Raw genomic sequence first — 27004 nt, forward strand, 5'->3', positions numbered from 1 at the left:
TGACATGTCTACCGTGACTGCATATCATAAGTTCACCATTCAAAGAATGTCAGACAGTCCGTTTCACTACTGGCAGGAAATAAAGGTAATTTGGAGGCCCTTGCACAAACTGTCTTTACTTTACTTAAGTTGCCCATCCTCCAGTGTGTACTCAGAAAGAGTTTTCAGTGCATCTGGGAACTTTGTCAGCGATCGGCGTAGGAGGTTGTGGCCCCCAAAATGTGTAAAAGATGATGTTCATCAAAAAGGTGTCAAGGCGTTGTATTGATGACCATAGATTTGTCAGCCATTAATTTAATGGAATGCATGTTGCAGTCTACATTATGTCAGTCCTTATTATATGACAGTCAGCTTGTTTTATATTAAGATGTATTGAGATTAAATCATGACTATTGATTTGCTAGCCATCATCCTAGTGGATTACTTAGTGCGGTCTGCACTATGCTAGTCTTGATTATATGACTGTTAGCTAGCCTCAGGTATTTATGTTATGATGCATGACTATTTTATTATGGTTCCAGATCTCCCTCTGCTGCCGCTGTGTTTTGTTGATGTATCACCATGGCTATGGGTGCATGTCAGGTGGCCACGTCCCCTGGAGACGACAGGCGGTTAGCGCAGACGCGCACTGGTGATGTCATCGTGTCTCCGCCGGGAGCTGTGGCGCGCGATGGTGACTAGACATGGGTGTCTGCACACAGGTATTTATTGCATTTTGTGTATTGTATCTGGTTTAAGGGGGTAATTCAGCTCTGATCACTGGTGTGCGTTTTTGCACATCGGGCGATCAGATCTGAACTACACATGTGTATGCAGCGCAATGCACCGGCGCATCGCACAACAGCAACAGGCATCGGCGCCTAGCAACGGGTTGGTGCGAAAAATCAGAACGCACGGGCGTTCACAAGGTGATTGAGAGGAAGAGGCCGTTTGTGGGTGGCAACTGACCGTTTTCCAGGAGTGTCCAGAAAAATGCAGGCGGGATCAGGCGTTTTCAGGGAGGGTGTCTGACGTCAGCTCCGGCCCCGATCAGCAGGATTCCATCGCACACGAAGAGTAAGTCCTGTGCTGCGCAGAGACTGTACAAATTGATTTTTGTGCAGCTCTGCAAAAGAAGCAAAACGCAGCCCAGCGATCAGATCTGAATTACCCCCTATGTCTTGATAAAAGGGACGCCGATCCCTGAAACGTTGTCTAACCAGTTTGCTGCTGTATTATTTGATTGAGGAGTCTTTGAGTGCCTTTCATCTACTGCATATATTTGGATATTTAAAGGAATGGCACTGGAGTAAGCTGCTGCCATCAAAGGGAGTGCCGGACTATATATATATATATATATATATATATATATATATATATCTTACGTCCTAGAGGATGCTGGGGTCCATTTTAGTACCATGGGATATAGACGGTTCCGCAGGAGCCTTCGGCACTTTAAGACTTTTTAAGAGTGTGAACTGGCTTCTCCCTCTATGCCCCTCCTCCAGACCTCAGTTTAGAAAATGTGCCCAGGAGACTAAACGCACTCTAGTGGAGCTCTACAGAGCTTTGCTGGAAAATACTTTGATAGGTATTTATTTTACAGGGAAGCTGCTGGCAACAGCTTCCCTGCTTCATGGGACTTAGGGGGGGGACGTTAGAACCAACTTCTCAATTAGTTAATGGTTCTACATCCGCTGACAGGACACCATTAGCTCCTGAGGGTACTGAACACAGCTCAAGCCTGGCCAGTGTTCAGTCCCGCAGCACTGCCGCCATCCCCTAACAGCCAGAAGAAAGAAGGTGGGTGAGTATGTTACCGGGGTCCTGCAGAGAGGGTCCTCCGGTCATCGTTGGCGGCTTGTCAGGTACCAGCGCAGCGGCGGGGACACTGCGCACCATGTCTCTCAGCACGGGTGCAGAGCGCGCGGGGGGGGGGGGGCGTGCTCTGAGCGGCATGTAATACCTTTTTCTCTCGCTGGCATAGATGCACATATCCCGTCCATGGGGTTGTGTTACCCCCGGGGCCAGAATATAGATCCCCATTCTGTGGTTGAAGCACGCCATTGCAAGGGGGCAGGGCTTTTCCTCAGAGGACACAGTTCACTCACTGCGCGCCGTATTTCTCCTGCAGACGCTGCGGTGAGGATCCAGGCGCAGTTTCTCCTCAAGACACGGCTGAGTACCAGGGTGTTATAGGGGGGAAGGAGTGTAAATAATCAGATTATGCGCTAATAGTGTGTACATTATAGAGGGCGCTGTGTGTGTGTGTGAACTGGCATATCCCTTTGTGTTTCTCTGACAGGCATCGGTGTGCGTCTGTCCCCGATATCTCTCCTGTGTGATAGGGGTCTGTGTGTGTGTGTGTACACGCGTGTATCATGTCAGACATCGGGGGGGGGGGGGGGGGGGGGAGTATTCACCGGAGGAACCCATTTTAGAGGCACAAGAGGGTAATATGGTGGCTCTTCCCTCTCAGAAGGAGCCGGAGTGGGTGAGAAAGTTGCAAAATAATATTTCCATGCTTGCACACAAATTCTCAGAGTCTGAGCAACAGACTGTTTATTGGAGACAATTTATAGAGGATGCACTGTTTGCCGATCCCTCCATATCATCTACTCGGGTCCCACCCAGTTCCCAAAAAAGGTCTCTGGCCCAGATAATGCAGGGGGACACAGACACAGATTCCGACACGGAAGCCGACACTGGGGATTTGAGAGGGGTAGACCCAAAATTAGCAAAGAGCATACAATGTATGATAGTCGCTATAAAAGAGTTGTTAGAGTTTACCGATACAACACCTGCACCTGAGGAAAAGGATTATTTTAGATTAAATAAGAAACAGGTGGTGACTTTTCCTCCATCAAAGGATTTGAATGCTTTCTTGAGGACGCCTGGTCTAACCCTGAAAGGAAATTTACTATTCCCAGACGGATATGTGTAGCGCATACTTGCCTACCCTCCCGGAATGGCCGGGAGGCTCTCGAAACTCGGGTGACCCTCCCGGCCCCCCGGAAAGGTGGGCAAGCCTCCCGCTTTCCCCCTCGGCCGCCTGCAGCAGAGAACAAGTGGGCGGCCCGAGGGGGTCCGATGACGCGATTCGCGCTGAATCGCGTCATCGTAGCTCCGCCCCCGCTATGCAGCACCTCGTTTATCGGCACAGCACAGCGGGGGGTGGAGTCACGATGACGCGACCCTGATGCAACGCCCCCGGACCGCCCATCCTGCTGCCGGCCACGCCCCCGAACCGCCCATCCTGCTGCCGGCCACGCCACCATGCACCTACAACGCTGCCTCCTCCCGGAGGAGGAGGCAGCAAAGTAGGTAAGTATGGTGTAGCGTACCCTTTTCCTGAGGAAGACAGGCGCAAGTGGGAGACACCGCCTATGATAGACACCTCAGTTTCTAGGCTGTCTAAGAAAATAGTTTTGCCTGCCCCAGGGTCAGCTTCTTTGAAGGATCCTGCTGACCGCTAATGGTACGTTACTAAGGCCCACCATTGCTTGTGCGTGGGTGGGTAACGTTGTGAAGAAGTGGGCAGACAACTTGATAGTTAATATTGACACGGTTGATAAGGATGACATAGTCCTAATTCTCAGCTTTATCAAAGATGCTGCAGGTTACTTTGTTGAGTCTATGAAGGCTATTGGTTTGCTGGGTTCAAGAGCCTCAGCTATGGCGATTTCAGGCCACAGGGCGTTATGGATTCGCCAATGGAATGCTGATGTGGAATCAAAGAGAAATATTGAGGCGCTCCCTTACAATGGGGAGGCCCTCTTTGGTGATAAACTGGATGCCATGATTTCCACGACTACATCAGGCAAGTCTGCATTTTTGCCTTCCGCAAGCTGTCCCCCCTAAGAAAGGGCATCATTCTCATACCATGCAGTTCTTTCAGCCCAACAGGTACAAAAAGGCAAAAGGTACCCCCTTCTTCGCAGGAAGAGGTCGGGGTAGGGGTAGAAAACCTACAACACCAGCAGTTTTACAGGAGCAGAAGCCAACAGCTGTTTCTGCAAAAACTTCAGCATGACGCTGGGGCTCCCATGCGGGAGTACGATCGGGTGGGGGCACGCATACTGTTTTTCATACTGTGGCTTTGTTCAGATCTGGAGCCTTGGGTATTACAGATAGTGTCCCAAGGTTACAGGTTGGAATTTCTAGATCTTCCCCATGCCGATTTTTCAAATCAGCCTTGCCAGTTTCTATTCAAGACAGGACAAAAGTGCTGAACGCAATACAGAAGTTGTGTTAAGACAAGGTAGTTTCCTTGGTTCTCGAGATACAGCAGGGAAAAGGTTTTTATTCCAGCCTATTTGTAGTACCGAAGCCGGATGGCTCGGTCAGACCGATTCTGAACCTAAAGTCTCTAAATTTGTTTTTGAAACGGTTCAAGTTCAAGATGGAATCCCTAAGGGCAGTGATCTCCAGCTTGGAAGAGAAGGAATTTCTGGTGTCGGTGGACATCAAGGATGCTTTTCTGCATGTTCCCATCTACCCTCCGCATCAGGCATACCTGAGGGTTGCGGTCCAGGACTGCCACTACCAGTTCCAAACGTTACCTTTCGGACTCTCCACGGCTCCGAGGGTGTTCACCAAGGTGATGGCGGAGATGATGGTGCTCCTTCGCAAGAAAGGAGTCAACATAATTCCTTACCTGGACAATCTCCTCATAGAGCAAAACATTGCGCTATCCCTGACGATCCTTCACCAGCACGGTTGGATCTTAAACCTTCCAAAATCACAATTGGAACCGACAATGAGGTTATCTTTTCTGGGAATGATTCTGGACACCGAGGTACAGAAAGTATTCCTTCCAGTGGAAAAGGCTCTGGAGATCCAGAAGATGGTCAAACAAGTTTTGAAACCAGCACGCGTGTCAGTTCATCAATGCATCCGCCTGCTGGGGAAGATGGTGGCGGCCTACGAGGCTCTGCAATTTGGCCGATTCCACGCCAGGGTGTTCCAGTTGAACCTCCTGGACAAGTGGTCCGGATCGCGTCTACACATGCATCAGAGGATAATCCTGTCGGCAAAAGCCAGAATTTCACTCCTGTGGTGGCTACAAACTTCTCACCTCCTGGAAGGATGCAGGTTCGGGATTCAAGACTGGATCCTAGTAACCACGGATGCAAGTCTCCGAGGTTGGAGCGCAGTCACGCAAGGGGAAAGCTTCCAAGGAAGATTGTCAAGTCGAGAAACACTTCTACACATAAACATTCTGGAGTTGAGAGCTGTTTACAACTGCCTTCAACAAGTGGCACATCTTCTTCAAGATCGGCCCATACAGATCCAGTCAGACAATGTAACAGCAGTGGCTTACAAAAACCATCAGGGAGGAACGAAAAGCAGAGCGGCAATGGCAGAGGTGACAAAAATACTCCTCTGGGTAGAAAGACATGCAAGATCTCTGTCGGCAATATTCATTCCGGGAGTGGACAACTGGGAAGCAGACTTCCTCAGCAGACACGATCTCCATCCAGGAGAATGGGGCCTCCACCCAGAGGTCTTTGCAAAGGTAACAAGTCGTTGGGGCGTTCCTCAAGTGGACATGATGGCTTCTCGTCTCAACAAGAAGCTTCCGACATTTTGTTCCAGGTCGAGACACCCACAAGCAATAGCAGTGGATGCACTGGTGACCCAGTGGGTGTTCCGGTCAGTGTATCTGTTCCCTCCACTTCCACTAATACCAAGAATTCTAAAGCTCATCAGAAGAACAGGGGTTCGGGCAATTCTCATTGCCCCAGACTGGCCAAGGCGGGCTTGGTATCCGGATCTTCAGGAGTTACTACTGGAAGATCCTTGGCCTCTTCCTCTTCGCGAGAACCTGCTTCAGCAGGGGCCGTTAGTTTATCAAGACTTACCGTGGCTACGTTTGACGGCATGGCTGTTGAGCTCCAGATCCTAGCCCGTAAGGGTATTCCCAAGGAAGTCATTCACACACTTATTCTGGCCAGGAAAGGGGTAATGAAGAAAGACGTAAAGGTCTGATCCTACTTAAAGAGGCGCCACCTAATTAGTGTGCTCCCCTTTAAGTAGGATCAGACCTTTACGTCTTTCTGCATCTTTTAAAAGTGTTTTGAAGAGTCACTTTCTACCTGATTTCTACTTTACCTGGCTGCCTAGACTTGCTTGCGCAGGGATTGATTACCTATAACATCTTATTACACAGGAAAGGGGTAATGTCCAAACATTACCATCGTATTTGCAGAAAATATGTGTCTTGGTGTTAATCCAAGAAGTCTCCTGTAGTGGAGTTTCAATTAGGACGTCTTCTCCTATTTCTACAGGTGGGTGTGGATGCTGGGTTGCGCTTAGGGTTGATCAAGGTCCAAATTTTGGCTTTGTCCATTTTCTTTCAGAAACAATTGGCTTCCCTACCTGAGGTTTAGACGTTCGTGAAGGGTGTTCTGCACATCCAACCTCCCTTTGTGCCTCCTGCGGCGCCATGGGATCTTAATGTGGTGTTGCAGTTCCTAAAGTCGGACTGGTTTGAGCCTCTGCAAGAGGTGGAGTTGAAGTTTCTCACTTGGAAAGTGGTCATGCTGTTGGCCTTGGCCTTAGGCAGACGAGTGTCTGAGTTAGGGGCTCTGTCTCACAAGAGTTCTTATTTAATTTTTCATGAAGATAGGGCTGAGCTGCAGACGCGTCAGCAATTTCTTCCGAAGGTTGTGTCTTCTTTTCATATCAACCAACCGGTGGTGGTGCCAGTGGTTTCTGACACCTCAGCCGTCTCTAAGTCCTTGGATGTCGTCAGGGCATTGAGGACTTATGTAGCAAGAATGGCTCGGATTAGGAAAACAGAGGCTTTGTTTGTCCTTTATGATCCCAACAAGATTGGGTGTCCTGCTTCTAAGCAGACTATTGCACGCTGGATCAGAGGTACGATTCAGCACGCTCATTCCATGGCAGGATTGCCGTTACTGAGTTCGGTAAAGGCCCACTCTACAAGGAAAGTGGGTTAGTCCTGGGCAGCTGCCCGGGGGGTCTCGGCATTGCAGATTTGTCGAGCTGCTACTTGGTTGGGTGCAAACACATTTGCTAAGTTTTACAGGTTTGACACCTTGGCTGCTGACGACCTTCGTTTTGGTCAGTCAGTTCTGCAGGAACATTAGCACTTTCCCACCCGTACTGGGAGCTTTGGTACATCCCCATGGTACAAAAATGGGCCCCAGCATCCTCTAGGACGTAAGAGAAAATTAGATTTTAATAACCTACCGATAAATCCTTTTCTCGTAGTCCGTAGAGGATGCTGTGCGCCCGCCCAGTGCTCATTTTTCTTGCAAAGTTAAGTTTTGTCTTTTTACACAGGTTCTCAGGTGTTAAGATGCTTTGCAGCAGTTGCTGTTACGTTATGCATGCACGTTGGCATGGGTTATGTTAATGGCCATGTTAGGCGGCATGTTGGTATAGTGTGAGCTGGTATGAATCTCGCCACTAGTTAATGTAAATTCTTCTCTCGAAGTTGTCCGTCTCCTCGGGCACAGTTCCTATACTGAGGTCTGGAGGAGGGGCATAGAGGGAGGAGCCAGTTCACACTCTTAAAAAGTCGTAAAGTGCCGAAGGCTCCTGCGGAACCATCTATACCCCATGGTACTAAAATGGACCCCAGCAACCTCTACGGACTACGAGAAAAGGATTTACCGGTAGGTTATTAAAATCCTATTATATGTGTATATATATATATATATATATATATATATATATTTATTTATTTATATTCAGCAGCAGTGAAGCCAGCAGGAGACAATAAGGATCCACACATCCAATTCCATAAATTTTAAACATTTTACGCCATAAAGTGCATTATAACAACAAATGCTCAGGTTACAGTATAGCAGCATACATTACATGCATGTGGTTTGGCATCCATAACTGCACGGGAGACATTCCTCCATATTCATCACGCTGACAGCCTGTTACGGTGCTCTTGCACCTTTAGCAAAGGGAGAGTAAAGAGGAACAGAGCTGTTCTGTTACTTTATATATAAATATATAATAAGGCTGTATAGAAGATATATAGATGATCTGATCTTCATCTGGCAGGGAGATGTGAAAAGTATCGAGAACTTTATGGATCATCTGAATAAGAACGATTATAACCTTAAGTTCACATTCAAAACAGACCCCATAACAATAGACTATCTTGACTTAGAACTGAAAGGGTGCAGCATAGGAGGTGTGACCACTAAGACTTTTTTTAAGTCAGTGGATGCCAATAGTTATATACCTCAAGACAGCTGTCACCATTCTATTTGGAAGAATGGGGTACCTTATTCCCAATTTGTCAGACTGAGAAAGAATTGTAGTAACATCTCGGACTATTGGGAACAATCCACTATCCTATTTAATAGATTCTTAGAACGAGGTTATAGTAGGAATCGCCTGAATGAAGCAAGATCAAAGGCATCAAAAAGATCCAGGACTGAACTCATTAGTGTTAAACAACCCATTTCCTCCATCAGCGTTGACAAATCTAGATCTTTTGTCACCCAATTTAGTAAAGATGCTATCAAAATTAAAAAAAATATGATATTACAGAAGGATCCGATTTTAGGACCCACACTGCCAGACAAACCTGTGTTAATCTATAAAAAAGCGCGGAACCTCAAAAGCTTAATAGCACCGAGCTCTTTAAAAATGGAAAAATCTCAGAACCCATTGCCAGATCAATTTTTAAGTATTAAAGGGGGATGTTTTCCATGCAATCAGTGTATTTGTTGTAAACATATGCAAAAGGCCTCCGTCAAATTGAGAATGGCCAATGGTAGATTCCATGTTTTGAAAGATCGGGTCACCTGCATTACGGAATACGTAATATATAAAATAACTTGTCCATGTGGCCTTTCATATATAGGGAAGACTAAACGAAAAATAAAAATTAGGATCCAGGAACATCTACGAAACATTAAAAACAAAATGATGTCGCATAGTTTACCCCGACATTTTGCCGAAGTGCATAATTCAGCAGTAACAGGTCTAACCTTCACCGTCTTAGAACACATCAAAATTGACAGACGAGGAGGCGATAGAGACCTAACACTAGCAAAGCAAGAATCCTATTGGATTTATACACTGAATACTCTTTATCCGTTAGGTCTTAATGAAAACATTGATATAGTCTCCTTTCTAGGTCGTTAGAGATCAACAGTCATTTGATATGTAAATATCGTGGTATGAAAGGTTCTGATCTTATATTGATCTAGAACAGACATAGGTGGCCTAATTAAGACATGAGAACGTTCACCTAGGATATATTCTGTTATCATTACAAAGTTTCCCCATCTTATACTAAATTATCTATGTCACAATTTACAAAACATATGGTATATTTGTGGCCATGCTGATATGTGATACTGTACAATTATGGCACATTTTTATCATATTGCTGTACCTATTGTAGAGGGTCTGTCTATTATTTGACTGTATATTATAACTTATGTCTGATCATATACTATTATTTTTTATTTTTTTATACAAAGTCATATGTAGTACTGGTAGTATCCATAATATTGCATCTTATTGTATGGTTGTCATATTGTGTAAATTGTGAACCCTTGTAAAGGTATTGAGAAAAGAGGGTCCTATTCGTAAAAACTAATTATAAACTACATAATTTTTCCATCTGTAGTGCGTTTGACTTGTCTGATACTGGAATGCACTATTGAGCCCAGCTTTAACGTACAAACTGAGTAGGGAGATATGCGTTCCACTATCGCTTGTGGGTGGAACGCATGACAACATCCGGTAATGACGCGGTGCGCTCCATAGGTGACGCGGCTGGAACGCAAAGCGGGGAGATCCACGGCAGACGTGCCGAATGGGATCTTAAAGCTTCCCAGCCCCAATACGTCTCTTCCTGGGCTTAATATACTTTTCCCCTCTCTGGGCTTAATCAATCTCACTGGGTCAACTAATGATGTTACGTTTCACACATTCATCTTAGTTACAGGAAGTACGCACTGGGCGGAAGTCCATGCGTTCCACCATGATCCAGGTGGAACGCAGGACGGAAGTCGGCTATTTAAGCTGTTATACGAACTCTAAGGTCATTTTCTAAGACCCATATTGATGACAATCTCATGCTGTATAAAGCATAGGGTGGATTTCCCTTGTTACACCTTAGACATACACTTATTCAGATCTATCCGATCAACCAATCATTAGAGCATAGGAAGTGAGGTAATCCACTTATAGGTATAAATAGGCCAGATATAGCCTCTCCAGTTCACTTACCATCCAGGAGAGGAGGCTGACACACATCCAGAACCTTTTAGTGTAAGTACTACTTTATGGCCCTAAATCAAATTGATCAACCTCTCACCTAATTTATTGTGAGGTAAAGATCTGATTATTTCTATTTATTACAGCTGCTTTCCTCACTGGACAATTTGTTTGGTGTTATTGGCTTGACTTTAAAGTAAGTAGATCCACTATCTTAGCCTACTGTCCGATTATAATATTACTGTTAGAAATTACCATGAATATTATTCAATCTATTTAGATTCCTTGTGATCTTTTATTAATCTTGGAGGACACAATCTAATTGGTCATTTGCCCTATAATTAAATGTAAGTATCTGAATATATCTTAAATACAAATTGGGCTGCAATGGGTTAATCCTTATTAGTAGCAAAAATCTGTGTGTTCCATAGAAAGTACCCACAAGGAACCACGATTAAGGAGTAGCTGATTAGAAGCTCATGAGAATTTTTAGTATCATTATGTAAGTAATAATCAACCCTCTAGCTGGTATATAGTTAGCTTGATTAAATCTAATTAACACTTTCTCTCCATTAGAGATATATATCACGATTTAACACTATTCACAGTGAGATCATTTTGTAGGAAATTTGCTAAAGCATTATTCCAGTAAGTACGATACTATCAGAATTATATACCTAAGAAAAGATTTTGAGAATACCCCTCTTTCCTCAACATCTAGTTTTCTTGATTGTAGAGATATGTCTATTAACTTTAATTTCACATTATGAGGTATTTTCCATACCCCTCTTGTTCTTTGATATATATTGTGAAATGAATCTATAAAATGAACTGGCTGATGAAGAAATGACATTGTTTGATGTATCCCATTTGCTCTTTTTTCTCCTCTTCTCTCCTCCATTTACCCTACCAGCTGTGACTTGTACCCCTGATGAAGTCCATAATGGACGAAACGCGTTGGGTTTTATGAGATATACATAATATACACTGTTTCTGCATAAGTGTGTATTGTGCTTATGGAACAACGTATACTACAAATTTTAATGTGTATTAAAAATAATCTTTCTGTCATTCCGGTCATGCTGGTTGGATTTTAATTTGAATATTCATTTCAATTTTAATTATGCCATTGTATCTGTGCGCACTCTGAATATTTGTGTTATATTTTATCTATCGTCTCCCACTAGCAGGGAGATCTTTCAAGAGGTGCTGCCCTACCCTTAGTACAGCGCGAATTAAGGGTATTGTTGTTTTATATATATATATATATATATATATATATATATATATATATATATATATACTGCTCAAAAAAATAAAGGGAACATTTAAACAACACAATGTAACTCCAAGTCAATCACACCTCTGCGAAATCAAACTGTCCACTTAGGAAGCAACACTGATTGACAATCAATTTCACATGCTGTTGTGCAAATGGAATAGACAACAGGTGGAAATTATAGGCAATTAGCAAGACACCCCCAATAAAGGAGTTGTTCTGCAGGTGGTGACCACAGACCACTTCTCAGCTCCTATGCTTTCTGGCTGATGTTTTGGTCACTTTTGAAAGCTGGCGGTGCTTTCACTCTAGTGGTAGCATGAGACGGAGTCTACGACCACACAAGTGGCTCAGGTAGTGCAGCTCATCCAGGATGGCACATCAATGCGAGCTGTGGCAAGAAGGTTTGCTGTGTCTGTCAGCGTAGTGTCCAGAGCATGGAGGCGCTACCAGGAGACAGGCCAGTACATCAGGAGACGTGGAGGAGGCCGTAGGAGGGCAACAACCCAGCAGCAGGACCGCTACCTCCGCCTTTGTGCAAGGAGGAACAAGAGGAGCACTGCCAGAGCCCTGCAAAATGACCTCCGGCAAGCCACAAATGTGCATGTGTCTACACAAATGACCAGAAACAGACTCCATGAGGGTGGTATGAGGGCCCGACGTCCACAGGTGGGGGTTGTGCTTACAGCCCAATACCGTGCAGGACGTTTGGCATTTTCCAGAGAACACCAAGATTGGCAAATTCGCCACTGGCGTCTGTGCTCTTCACAGATGAAAGCAGGTTCTCACTGAGCACATGTGACAGACGTGACAGAGTCTGGAGATGCCAAGGAGAACGTTCTGCTGCCTGCAACATCCTCCAGCATGACCGGTTTGGCAGTGGGTCAGTAATGGTGTGGGGTGGCATTTCTTTGGGGGGCCGCACAGCCCTCCATGTGCTCGCCAGAGGTAGCCTGACTGCCATTTAATTACCGAGATGAGATCCTCAAGCCACTTGTGAGACCATATGCTGGTGCGGTTGGCCCTCGGTTCCTCCTAATGCAAGACAATGCTAGACCTCATGTGGCTGGAGTGTGTCAGCAGTTCCTTCAAGACGAAGGCATTGATGCTATGGACTGGCCCGCCTGTTCCCCAGACCTGAATCCAATTGAGCACATCTGGGACATCATGTCTTGCTCCATCCACCAACGCAACGTTGCACCACAGACTGTCCAGGAGTTGGCGGATGCTTTAGTCCAGGTCTGGGAGGAGATCCCCCAGGAGACCATCTGCCACCTCATCAGGAGCATGCCCAGGCGTTGTAGGGAGGTCATACAGGCAGGTGGAGGCCACACACACTACTGAGCCTCATTTTGACTTGTTTTAAGGACATTACATCAAAGTTGGATCAGCCTGTAGTGTGTTTTTCCACTTTAATTTTGAGTGTGACTCCAAATCCAGACCTCCATGGGTTAATAAATTTGATTTCCATTGATAATTTTTGTGTGATTTTGTTGTCAGCACATTCAACTATGTAAAGAACAAAGTATTTAATAAGAATATTTCATTCATTCAGATCTAGGATGTATGTTGTTTAAGTGTTCCCTTTATTTTTTTGAGCAGTGTATATATATATATATATATATATATATATATATATATAAAATAAGATTTTACTTACCGATAAATCTATTTCTCGTAGTCCGTAGTGGATGCTGGGGACTCCGTCAGGACCATGGGGATTAGCGGCTCCGCAGGAGACAGGGCACAAAACTAAAGCTTTAGGATCAGGTGGTGTGTACTGGCTCCTCCCCCTATGACCCTCCTCCAAGCCTCAGTTAGGATACTGTGCCCGGACGAGCGTACACAATAAGGAAGGATATTGAATCCCGGGTAAGACTCATACCAGCCACACCAATCACACCATATAACTTGTGATCTAAACCCAGTTAACAGTATGACAAACGTAGGAGCCTCTGAACAGACGGCTCACAACAATAACAACCCGATTTTTTTGTAACAATAACTATGTACAAGTATTGCAGACAATCCGCACTTGGGATGGGCGCCCAGCATCCACTACGGACTACGAGAAATAGATTTATCGGTAAGTAAAATCTTATTTTCTCTGACGTCCTAAGTGGATGCTGGGGACTCCGTCAGGACCATGGGGATTATACCAAAGCTCCCAAACGGGCGGGAGAGTGCGGATGACTCTGCAGCACCGAGTGAGAGAACTCCAGGTCCTCCTCAGCCAGGGTGTGCCCCTGACCAAGTAGCAGCTCGGCAAAGTTGTAAAGCCGAGACCCCTCGGGCAGTCGCCCAAGATGAGCCCACCTTCCTTGTGGAATGGGCATTTATATATTTTGGCTGTGGCAGTCCTGCCACAGAATGTGCAAGCTGAATTGTACTACACATTCAACTAGCAATCGTCTGCTTAGAAGCAAGAGCACCCAGTTTTTTGGGTGCATACAGGATAACAGCAAGTCAGTTTTCCTGACTCCAGCCGTCCTGGAAATCTATATTTACAGGGCCCTGACAACATCTAGCAACTTGGAGTCCTCCAAGTCTCTAGTAGCCGCAGGTACCACAATAAGCTGGTTCAGATGAAACGCTGACACCACCTTAGGGAGAAACTGGGGACGAGTCCGCAGCTCTGCCCTGTCCGAATGGACAATCAGATATGGGCTTTTGTGAGACAAAGCCGCCAATTCTGACACTCGCCTGGCCGAGGCCAGGGCCAACATCATGGTCACTTTCCATGTGAGATATTTCAAATCCACAGATTTGAGCGGTTTAAACCAACGTGATTTGAGGAATCCCAGGACTACGTTGAGATCCCACAGTGCCACTGGAGGCACAAAAGGGGGTTGTATATGCAGTACTCCCATGTCAAATTTCTGGACTTCAGGAACTGAAGCCAATTCTTTCTGGAAGAAAATCGACAGGGCCGAAATTTGAACCTTAATGGACCCCAATTTGAGGCCCATAGACACTCCTGTTTGCAGGAAATGCAGGAATCGACCGAGTTGAAATTTCTTCGTGGGGCCTTCCTGGCCTCACACCACGCAACATATTTTCGCCACATGTGGTGATAATGTTGTGCGGTCACCTCCTTCCTGGCTTTGACCAGGGTAGGAATGACCTCTTCCGGAATGCCTTTTTTCCCTTAGGATCCGGCGTTCAACCGCCATGCCGTCAAACGCACCCGCGGTAAGTCTTGGAACAGACATGGTACTTGCTGAAGCAAGTCCCTTCTTATCGGCAGAGGCCCTGAGTCCTCTGTGAGCATCTCATGAAGTTCCGGGTACCAAGTCCTTCTTGGCCCATCCGGAGCCACGAGTATAGTTCTTACTCCTCTACGTCTTATAATTCTCAGTACCTTTGGTATGAGAAGCAGAGGAGGGAACACATACACCGACTGGTACACCCATGGTGTTACCAGAACGTCCACAGCTATTTCCTGAGGGTCTCTTGACCTGGCGCAATACCTGTCCAGTTTTTTGTTCAGGCGGGACGCCATCATGTCCACCTTTGGTCTTTCCCAACGGTGCACAATCATGTGGAAACAACTTCTCGATGAAGTCCCCACTCTCCCGGGTGGAGGTCGTGCTGAGGAAGTCTGCTTCCCAGTTGTCCACTCCCGGAATGAAAACTGCTGACAGTGCTATCACATGATTTTCCGCCCAGCGAAGAATCCTTGCAGTTTCTGCCATTGTCCTCCTGCTTCTTGTGCCGCCCTGTCTGTTTACGTGGGCGACTGCCGTGATGTTGTCCCACTGGATCAATACCGGCTGACCTTGAAGCAGAGGTCTTGCTAAGCTTAGAGCATTGTAAATTGCTCTTAGCTCCAGTATATTTATGCGGAGAGAAGTCCCCAGACTTGATCACACTCCCTGGAAATTTTTTCCCTGTGTGACTGCTCCCCAGCCTTTCAAGCTGGAATCCGTGGTCACCAGGACCCAGTCCTGAATGCATAACTGTGGCACTTTAGTAGATGAGCACTCTGCAGCCACCACAGAAGAGACACCCTTGTCCTTGGAGACAGGGTTATCCGCTGATGCATCTGAAGATGCGATCCGGACCATTTGTCCAGCAGATCCCACTGAAAAGTTCTTGCGTGAAATCTGCCGAATGGAATCGCTTCGTAAGAAGCCACCATTTTTCCCAGGACCCTTGTGCAATGATGCACTGACACTTTTCCTGGTTTTTGGAGGTTCCTGACTAGCTCGGATAACTCCCTGGCTTTCTCCTCCGGGAGAAACACCTTTTTCTGGACTGTGTCCAGAATCATCCCTAGGGACAGCAGACGTGTCGTCGGAGACAGCTGCGATTTTGGAATATTTAGAATCCACCCGTGCTGTCGTAGAACTACTTGAGATAGTGCTACTCAGACCTCCAACTGTTCTCTGGACCTTGCCCTTATCAGGAGATCGTCCAAGTAAGGGATAATTAAGACGCCTTTTCTTTGAAGAAGAATCATCATTTCGGCCATTACCTTGGTAAAGACCCGGGGTGCCGTGGACAATCCAAACGGCAGCGTCTGAAACTGATAGTGACAGTTTTGTACCACGAACCTGAGGTACCCTTTGTGAGAAGGGCAAATTTGGACATGGAGGTAAGCATCCTTGATGTCCAGGGACACCATATAGTCCCCTTCTTCCTGGTTCGCTATCACTGCTCTAAGTGACTCCATTTAGAATAGGTCTCACAGAGCCGTCTGGCTTCAGTACCACAATATAGTGTGGAATAATACCCCTTTACTTGTAGTAGGAGGGGTACTTTGATTATCACCTGCTGGGAATACAGCTTGTGAATTGTTTCCAATACTGCCTCCCTGTCGGAGGTAGACGTTGGTAAAGCAAACTTCAGGAACCTGCGAGGGGGAGACGTCTCGAATTTCCAATCTGTACCCCTGGGATACTACTTGTAGGATCCAGGGGTCCACTTGCGAGTGAGCCCACTGCGTGCTGAAACTCTTGAGACGACCCCCCACCGCACCTGTTTGTACGGCCCCAGCGTCATGCTGAGGACTTGGCAGAAGCGGTGGAAGGCTTCTGTTCCTGGGAATGGGCTGCCTGCTGCAGTCTTCTTCCCTTACCTCTATCCCTGGGCAGATATTATGAGACTATGTCTTTTTCTGCTGAGATGTGACTTGGGGTAAAAAAGGTGGATTTTCTAGCTGTTGTCGTGGCCACCAGGTCCGATGGACCGACCCCAAATAACTCCTCCCCTTTATACGGCAATACTTCCATGTGCCGTTTGGAATCTGCATCACCTGACCACTGTCGTGTCCATAAACATCGTCTGGCAGATATGGACATCGCACTTACTCTTGATGCCAGAGTTTCGCATATATAGAAATGCATCTTTTAAATGCTCTATAGTCAATAAAATACTGTCCCTGTCAAGGGTATCAATATTTCCAGTCAGGGAATCCGACCAAGCCACCCCAGCGCTGCCCATCCAGGCTGAGGCGATCGCTGGTCGCAGTATAACACCAGTATGTGTGTATATACTTTTTAGGATATTTTCCAACCTCCTATCAGTTGGCTCCTTGAGGGCATCCGTATCTGGAGACGGTAACGCCACTTGTTTTTATAAGCGTGTGAGCGCCTTATCCACCCTAAGGTGTGTTTCCCAACGCGCCATAACTTCTGGCGGGAAAGGGTATACCGCCAATAATTTTCTATCGGGGGAAACCCACGCATCATCACACACTTCATTTAATTTATCTGATTCAGGAAAAACCACATGTAGTTTTTTCACACTCCACATAATACCCTTTTTTGTGGTACTTGTAGTATCAGAAATATGTAACATCTCCTTCATTGCCCTTAACAAGTAACGTGTGGCCCTAAAGGAAAATACGTTTGTTTCTTCACCGTCGACACTGGAGTCAGTGTCCGTGTCTGTGTCTGTGTCGACCGACTGAGGTAAAAGGACGTTTTAACGCCCCTGACGGTGTTTTAGACGCCTGGACAGGTACTAATTGGTTTGCCGGCCGTCTCATGTCGTCAACCGACCTTGCAGCGTGTTGACATTATCACGTAATTCCTTAAATAAGCCATCCATTCCGGTGTCGACTCCCTAGAGAGTGACATCACCATTACCGGCAATTGCTCCGCCTCCTCACCAACATCGTCCTCATACATGTCGACACACAAGTACTGACACACAGCACACACACAGGGAATGCTCTGATAGAGGACAGGACCCCACTAGCCCTTTGGGGAGACAGAGGGAGAGTTTGCCAGCACACACCAAAAACGCTATATTATACAGGGACAACCTTTATATAAGTGTTTTTCCCTTATAGCATTTTAATATATATATATACATATCGCCAAATAAGTGCACCCCCTCTCTGTTTTAACCCTGTTTCTGTAGTGCAGTGCAGGGGAGAGCCTGGGAGCCTTCCCACCAGCCTTTCTGTGAGGGAAAATGGCGCTGTGTGCTGAGGAGAATAGGCCCCGCCCCCTTTTCGGCGGGCTTCTTCTCCCGTTTTTCTGAGACCTGGCAGGGGTTAAATACATCCATATAGCCTCCAGGGGCTATATGTGATGTATTTTTAGCCAGAATAAGGTATTATACATTGCTGCCCAGGGCGCCCCCAGCAACGCCCTGCACCCTCCGTGACCGTTGGTGTGAAGTGTGTGACAACAATGGCGCACAGCTGCAGTGCTGTGCGCTACCTTCATGAAGACTGAAAAGCCTTCTGCCGCCGGTTTCTGGACCTTCAATCTTCAGCATCTGCAAGGGGGGTCGGCGGCGCGGCTCCGGGACGAACCCCAGGGTGAGACCTGTGTTCCGACTCCCTCTGGAGCTAATGGTGTCCAGTAGCCTAAGAAGCCAATCCATCCTGCACGCAGGTGAGTTGAACTTCTCTCCCCTAAGTCCCTCGATGCAGTGAGCCTGTTGCCAGCAGGACTCACTGAAAATAAGAAACCTAAAAACTTTTTCTAAGCAGCTCCTTAAGAGAGCCACCTAGATTGCACCCTGCTCGGACGGGCACAAAAACCTAACTGAGGCTTGGAGGAGGGTCATAGGGGGAGGAGCCAGTACACACCACCTGATCCTAAAGCTTTAGTTTTGTGCCCTGTCTCCTGCGGAGCCTCTAATCCCCATGGTCCTGACGGAGTCCCCAGCATCCACTTAGGACGTCAGAGAAATATTTATTTTCTCTTACGTCCTAGAGGATGCTGGGGTCCACATTAGTACCATGGGGTATAGATGGGTCCACTAGGAGCCATTGGCACTTTAAGAGTTTGAGAGTGTGGGCTGGCTCCTCCCTCTGTGCCCCTCCTACCAGACTCGGTTTACAAAATGTGCCCGGAGGAGCCGGTCACAGCTAGGGGAGCTCCATAGGAGTTCTTCTAGTTTTTTTTTTTTTTTTAGAGTTTCATATTTTACAGGGAGGCTGCTGGCAACAGCCTCCCTGCTTCGTGGGACTAAGGGGGGGAGTAGTGTCCGCTCTGAAAGGTCTGAGCCACTATCTCCGCTGACAGTACACTGAGCTCCTGAGGTGATCGAACGTTCGCCGCCCCAGGGGATCGCTCACCCCAGCAGCATGCCGCCACCCCCTTACAGAGCCAGAAGATTTCAGTGGCGAGTCAGTCACCGGCCCCCCTGGCAAGCGTGGATCCGCTGTGAAGATGGCGGCAACAGGGTAGGGAAAACAGTACTAACTGCACTCCGGGGCTCAGCGGTACTTAGTGTGGCACTCTGACCCAGCGCCTACACCCTACACTGGTCGGCAAGCCTGTCAGGGACCCCGGATCACTGCCAGCACATACCTGAGGCCAGTATAATCTTCAGGAGGCGGAGCTTCTCCTCAGAGTGGACCCAGCAGCGTTCAGCGCCATTTTCCTGACTGCAAATCCTATATAGAGACGCTGACAGGGAGTGCTGTCCCTCCAAGCAACTCCAGCTATCCTGTGCGGTACCAGGGGGTTGTAGAAGGGGGGTGGGGGCTGTGTAAAGTCTGTGCAGTCTATTAAGGTACACAGACAGCACTAGGTAGTGTATTATATCTGCCTCAGAAAGCGCTGTGTGTGAGTTGGCTCCAATCTCTGTGTCCGTCTGTGGCATACTTGGGGGGGAACTGTGACGGACATTTCCCTGTGTGTATGTGTGTGTGGGTGGTTTTATTATCTCCCATAGCCATGTCTAGGGACTCTGTCAGCAGAAGATATTTCCTCTCAGGAGGAATCCATTCCATGTTCACAGGAATACAATGTTTTGTCTCAGATAACTTCTATCAAGGGGATGATCTCTCAGACTAGGGTAGCTAATACTGCGACTGAAACTCAGAAATGACAGTTTGGTCAGGCTCTGTCTCAACTCATGCAAAATCCCCTAGCAGGTTCCCATGGAAACGTACACTTGCCTAGATTATGCAAGATGACACGGATACCGAGTCTGACACAGCAGACGGTGATGGGGACGTGCTGAGGGGGGCGGCATCCCTTGCAAAGGGGGTGCAGCTCATGATTAAGGCCATTTGTGATGTGTTAAATATTACTGACACACCACCTGAGCAGGTTGAGGAGGCTTACTTCACTGACAATGAGGAAGCCTCGCTAACCTTCCCTCCGTCTAATGAATAAAACGCTATATTTGTTATATCCTGGAAAAATCCGGAGAAAGAATTCCAGATCCCCAAAAGGGATTTGGTTGCTTTTCCCTTCCCTGAAGAGGACAGGAAAATTTGGGAAACCCCACCCATAGTTGAAGCGGCTGTATCCAGACTGTCATAAAAGGTGTCTTTGTGTGTACACTGTACCGGGTTCCACCGCATTGCAAGAACCGGCTGATCGTCAAATTGACACTACGCTCAAATTCATTTACACTGCTTCAGGAGTGGCGTTAAGGCCCACTATTGCCTGTGCATGGATTTCTACAGCCATAGTAAAGTGGTCAGGCACGTTACTTGAGGAATTGGAGACAATGGAAAAAAGTGACGTTGCATTGTTTCTCTGACGTCCTAGTGGATGCTGGGAACTCCGTAAGGACCATGGGGAATAGCGGCTCCGCAGGAGACTGGGCACAATTAAAGAAAGCTTTAGGTCACCTGGTGTGCACTGGCTCCTCCCACTATGACCCTCCTCCAAGCCTCTGTTAGATTTTGTGCCCGGCCGAGGTTGGATGCACACTAGGGGCTCTCCTGAGCTTCTAGAAAGAAAGTATATGTTTAGGTTTTTTATTTTACAGTGAGACCTGCTGGCAACAGGCTCACTGCAGCGAGGGACTAAGGGGAGAAGAAGCGAACCTACCTGCTTGCAGCTAGCTTGGGCTTCTTAGGCTACTGGACACCATTAGCTCCAGAGGGACCGACAGCATGGAACTGGCCTTGGTGTTCGGTCCCGGAGTCGCGCCGCCGTCCCCCTTACAGAGCCAGAAGCAAGAAGAGGTCCGGAAAATCGGCGGCAGAAGACATCAGTCTTTACCAAGGTAGCGCACAGCACTGCAGCTGTGCGCCATTGCTCCTCATACACACTTCACACTCCGGTCACTGAGGGTGCAGGGCGCCAGGGGGGGAGGGGGGGGGGGGCGCCCTGAGCAGCAATAAAAAGACCTTGGCTGGCAAAAATACCACAATATATAGCCCCAGAGGCTATATATGTGATAATTACCCCTGCCAGAATCCAGAAAAAAGCGGGAGAATAGTCCGCGAAAAAGGGGCGGAGCTATCTCCTTCAGCACACTGGCGCCATTTCTCCCTCACAGCTCCGCTGGAAGGAAGCTCCCTGGCTCTCCCCTGCAGTCTACACTACAGAAAAGGGTAAAAAAGAGAGGGGGGGCACTAAATTTGGGCGCAGTATATATATATAACAGCAGCTATAGGGGACATAATTCAGTTAGTCCCTGCATTATATAGCGCTCTGGTGTGTGCTGGCATACTCTCACTCTGTCTCCCCAAAGGGCTTTTGTGGGTCCTGTCCTCTGTTAGAGCATTCCCTGTGTGTGTGCGGTGTGTCGGTACGGCTGTGTCGACATGTTTGATGAGGATAATGAGGTGGAGGCGGAGCAGTTGCATATAGAAGGGATGTCACCCCCTGCGGGGCAGACACCTGAGTGGATGGACTTATGGAAGGAATTGCGTGCACGCGTCGACTCCTTACACAAAAAATTTGACGACATGCCAAATGCGGGACAGCCGGCTTCTCAGCTCGTGCCTGTCCAGGCGTCTCAAAGGCCATCGGGGGCTCTAAAACGCCAGCTACCTCAGATGGCAGACGCGGATGTCGACACGGATACTGACACCAGTGTCGATGACGATGAGTCTAGTCTAATGTCCACTAAGGCCATTTGTTGCATGATTGAAGCAATGAAAGAGGTGTTACACATTTCTGATATAAACCCAGGTACCACTAAAAAGGGTATTATGTTTGGGGAGAAAAAACTACCCGTAGTCTTTCCCCCATCAGAAGAATTAAATGAAGTGTGTGAAGAAGCGTGGGCTTTCCCTGATAAAAGATTGGTAATCTCTAAGAAGTTACTTATGGCGTTCCCTTTCCCACCAGAGGATAGGTCACGTTGGGAAACACCACCTAGGGTGGATAAAGCGCTCACACTTTTGTCTAAAAAGGTGGCACTACCGTCTCCGGATACGGCCGCCCTCAAGGAGCCTGCTGATAGAAAGCAGGAGGCTATCCTGAAGTCTGTATATACACACTCAGGCATTATACTTAGACCTGCTATTGCGTCAGCGTGGATGTGCAGTGCTGCCGCTGCGTGGTCAGATTCCCTGTCAGAAAATATTGACACCCTAGACAGGGACACTATTCTGCTAACCATAGAGCATATTAAAGACTCAGTCTTATACATGAGAGATGCACAGAGGGAGATCTGCCGGCTGGCATCTAAAATAAGTGCACTGTCCATTTCTGCTAGGAGAGGCTTATGGACTCGCCAGTGGACAGGGGATGCAGATTCAAAAAGGCACATGGAAGTTTTGCCTTATAAGGGTGAGGAGTTATTCGGGGATGGTCTCTCGGATCTAGTTTCCACAGCAACTGCTGGGAAGTCAGTATTTTTACCCCATGTTCCCTCACAGCCTAAAAAGGCGCCGTTTTATCAAGTACAGTCCTTTCGGACTCAGAAAAACAGGCGTGGAAAAGGCGGGTCCTTTCTGTCCAGAGGCAGAGGTAGGGGAAAAAGGCTGCAACAAACAGCAGGTTCCCAGGAGCAAAAGTCCTCCCCCGCTTCTTCCAAGTCCGCCGCATGACGGTGGGGCTCCACAGACGGAGCCAGGTACGGTGGGGGGCCGCCTCAAAAATTTCAGCGATCAGTGGGCTCGCTCACAGGTGGATCCCTGGATCCTGCAAATAGTATCTCAAGGGTACAAACTGGAATTCGAGGCGTCTCCACCCCACCGGTTCCTAAAATCTGCCTTACCGACAACTCCCTCAGGCAGGGAGGCTGTGCTAGAGGCAATTCACAAGCTGTATTCCCAGCAGGTGATAGTCAAGGTGCCCCTACTTCAACAAGGACGGGGTTACTATTCCACACTGTTTGTGGTACCGAAACCGGACGGTTCGGTGAGACCCATTTTAAATTTGAAATCCTTGAACACATACATAAAAAAATTCAAGTTCAAGATGGAATCGCTCAGGGCGGTTATTGCAAGCCTGGACGAGGGGGATTACATGGTATCCCTGGACATCAAGGATGCTTACCTGCATGTCCCCATTTACTATCCTCACCAGGAGTACCTCAGATTTGTGGTACAGGATTGCCATTACCAATTCCAGACGCTGCCGTTCGGACTCTCCACGGCACCGAGGGTGTTTACCAAAGTAATGGCGGAAATGATGATACTCCTTCGAAGAAAGGGAGTTTTAATTATCCCGTACTTGGACGATCTCCTAATAAAGGCGAGGTCCAAGGAGCAGTTGTTGGTGGGAGTAGCACTATCTCAGGAGGTGCTACACCAGCACGGTTGGATTCTGAATATTCCAAAATCACAGCTGGTTCCGACGACACGTCTACTGTTCCTGGGTATGATCCTGGACACAGTCCAGAAAAAAGTGTTTCTCCCGGAGGAGAAAGCCAAGGAGCTGTCATCTCTAGTCAGAGACCTCCTGAAACCGAAACAGGTATCGGTGCATCACTGCACGCGGGTCCTGGGAAAGATGGTGGCTTCTTACGAAGCAATTCCTTTCGGCAGGTTCCATGCCAGAATCTTTCAGTGGGACCTGTTGGACCAGTGGTCCGGATCGCATCTTCAGATGCATCGCCTGATAACCCTGTCTCCAAGAACCAGGGTGTCTCTGCTGTGGTGGCTGCAGAGGGCCCATCTTCTAGAGGGCCGCAGATTCGGCATACAGGACTGGGTCCTGGTGACCACGGATGCCAGCTTTCGGGGCTGGGGGGCAGTCACACAGGGAAGAAACTTCCAAGGACTATGGTCGAGTCAGGAGACTTCCCTACACATAAATATTCTGGAACTAAGGGCCATTTACAACGCCTTAAGTCAGGCAAGGCCTCTGCTTTATAACCAGCCGGTACTGATCCAGTCAGACAACATCACGGCAGTCGCCCATGTAAATCGACAGGGCGGCACGAGAAGCAGGATGGCAATGGCAGAAGCCACAAGGATTCTCCGATGGGCGGAAAATCACGTACTAACACTGTCAGCAGTGTTCATTCCGGGAGTGGACAACTGGGAAGCAGACTTTCTCAGCAGGCACGACCTCCACCCGGGAGAGTGGGGACTTCATCCAGAAGTCTTGACGCTGATTGTACATCGATGGGAACGTCCACAAGTGGACATGATGGCGTCCCGCCTAAACAAAAAACTAGAGAGATATTGCGCCAGGTCAAGGGACCCTCAGGCGATAGCTGTGGACTCTCTGGTGACACCGTGGGTGTACCAGTCAGTTTATGTGTTCCCTCCTCTGCCTCTCATACCAAGGGTACTGAGAATAATAAGAAAACGAGGAGTAAGAACAATACTCGTGGTTCCGGACTGGCCAAGGCGAGCGTGGTACCCGGAACTTCAAGAGATGATCTCAGAGGACCCATGGCCTCTGCCGCTCAGACAGGACCTGCTGCAGCAGGGGCCCTGTCTGTTCCAAGACTTACCGCGGCTGCGTTTGACGGCATGGCGGTTGAACGCCGGATCCTGAAGGAAAAGGGCATTCCGGAGGAAGTCATTCCTACGCTGATTAAAGCCAGGAAAGATGTAACTGCAAAGCATTATCACCGCATATGGCGGAAATATGTTGCTTAGTGTGAGGCCGAAAAGGCCCCAACAGAGGAATTTCAACTAGGTCGATTTCTGCATTTCCTACAAACAGGAGTGACTATGGGCCTGAAATTAGGCTCCATTAAGGTACAGATCTCGGCTCTGTCGATTTTCTTCCAGAAAGAACTGGCTTCATTGCCTGAAGTTCAGACGTTTGTGAAGGGAGTGCTGCATATTCAGCCCCCGTTTGTGCCTCCAGTGGCACCTTGGGATCTCAACGTGGTGTTGAGTTTCTTAAAATCACATTGGTTTGAGCCACTTAAGACCGTGGATCTAAAATATCTCACGTGGAAAGTGGTCATGTTATTGGCCTTGGCTTCGGCCAGGCGTGTGTCAGAATTGGCGGCTTTGTCATGTAAAAGCCCTTATCTGATTTTCCATATGGATAGGGCAGAATTGAGGACTCGTCCCCAGTTTCTTCCTAAGGTGGTATCAGCTTTTCACTTGAACCAACCTATCGTGGTGCCTGCGGCTACTAGGGACTTGGAGGACTACAAGTTACTGGACGTAGTCAGGGCCTTGAAAATTTATGTTTCCAGGACGGCTGGAGTCAGGAAAACTGACTCGCTATTTATCCTGTATGCACCCAACAAGCTGGGTGCTCCTGCTTCTAAGCAGACTATTGCTCGCTGGATTTGTAGCACAATTCAGCAGGCGCATTCTGCGGCTGGACTGACGCATCCTAAATCAGTAAAAGCCCAATCCACAAGGAAGGTGGGCTCATCTTGGGCGGCTGCCCGAGGGGTCTCGGCTTTACAACTTTGCCGAGCTGCTACTTGGTCAGGGGCAAACACGTTTGCAAAATTCTACAAATTTGATACCCAGGCTGAGGAGGACCTGGAGTTCTCTCATTCGGTGCTGCAGAGTCATCCGCACTCTCCCGCCCGTTTGGGAGCTTTGGTATAATCCCCATGGTCCTTACGGAGTTCCCAGCATCCACTAGGACGTCAGAGAAAATAAGATTTTACTCACCGGTAAATCTATTTCTCGTAGTCCGTAGTGGATGCTGGGCGCCCGTCCCAAGTGCGGATTGTCTGCAATACTTGTACATAGTTACTGTTAACTAAAGGGTTATTGTTGAGCCATCTGTTGAGAGGCTCAGTTGTTTTTATACTGTTAAACTGGGTATTGTATCACGAGTTGTACAGTGTGATTGGTGTGGCTGGTAAGAGTCTTACCCGGGATTCAAAATCCTTCCTTATTATGTCAGCTCGTCCGGGCACAGTGTCCTAACTGAGGCTTGGAGGAGGGTCATAGTGGGAGGAGCCAGTGCACACCAGGTGACCTAAAGCTTTCTTTAATTGTGCCCAGTCTCCTGCGGAGCCACTATTCCCCATGGTCCTTACGGAGTTCCCAGCATCCACTACGGACTACGAGAAATAGATTTACCGGTGAGTAAAATCTTATTTTTTACGTAACATACAGGATTCTGCAAGATTTATGGTGGAATACATGAAAAACCTGGGTTTGATGGCTGCAGCGATATCTTCTATGTCTGTCTCAGCTCGCAGATGACTCTGGCTACGCCAATGGTCTGCCAGCGCGGAATCCAGGAGAGGTGTGGAGAACCTACCCTGCACAGGTCAGGCTCTATTTGGGGAAGCGTTGGATGCGTGGATTTCCATGGCAACGGCGGGTAAGTCACCTTTTCTTCCCTCAACTGCGCCTGCTACGAAGAAATTCTTTTCTTCAGCTATGTCACAGTCCTTTCGGACCAATAAGAAAAGAAAAAACCACCAAGCCGTCTAACACCTTCTTTAGAGGAGGTCGGGCAAAATAAAAAAAACCTGCTACTGCAGTTTCCCAGGACCAGACGCCTGCTTCTGGTACATCAAAACCCTCAGCATGACGGTCCGCATGGCCTGGAGGAAGGGCCGTTGGGGACGAGGCTCAGATGGTTCAGCCTCGTTTGGGTATCGTCCGGCCTGGGTTCAGGGTATTGTGTCCCACGGGTACAGGCTGGAGTTTCAAGAACTCTCGCCTCTCCGATTCCCTTTGCTGGCAGACAGGGCTATCCTACAGTAAGCCATCCAAAAATTGGAAAGTCACAGGTCACTGTACCAGTTCCACCTCAGATGCAAAACAAGGGTTACTGTTCGAACCTTTTCGTGGTACCGAAACCGATGGTTCGGTCAGGCCAAATTTGAATTCGAAATTGTTGAACCCCTATCTGAGGGAGTTCAAATTCAAAATGGAGTCTCTGAAAGCGGTGATCTCAGGTCTGGAGGAGTTGGAGTTTCTGGTATCCCTGGATATCAAGGATGCGTACCTCCACATTCTGATTTGGCCGC

At 47.8% G+C, this 27004-nt stretch overlaps 1 protein-coding gene across 1 annotated transcript in view; it reads left to right on the forward strand.

Annotated features, from left to right (window-relative positions):
- Window positions 1-604: 604 nt before the first annotated feature.
- The window catches only part of F12 (coagulation factor XII), a 114626-nt gene continuing 88226 nt past the window's right edge, over window positions 605-27004 (forward strand). Inside the window, exon 1 of the mRNA XM_063927986.1 lies at window positions 605-701. Coding sequence (XP_063784056.1) covers window positions 684-701 — 18 coding nt within the window. The 5' untranslated portion in view covers window positions 605-683. The remainder of the gene's footprint in view (window positions 702-27004) is intronic.

Source organism: Pseudophryne corroboree, chromosome 6, assembly GCF_028390025.1.
Source record: "Pseudophryne corroboree isolate aPseCor3 chromosome 6, aPseCor3.hap2, whole genome shotgun sequence".
NCBI classification, from domain to species: Eukaryota; Metazoa; Chordata; class Amphibia; order Anura; family Myobatrachidae; genus Pseudophryne; species Pseudophryne corroboree.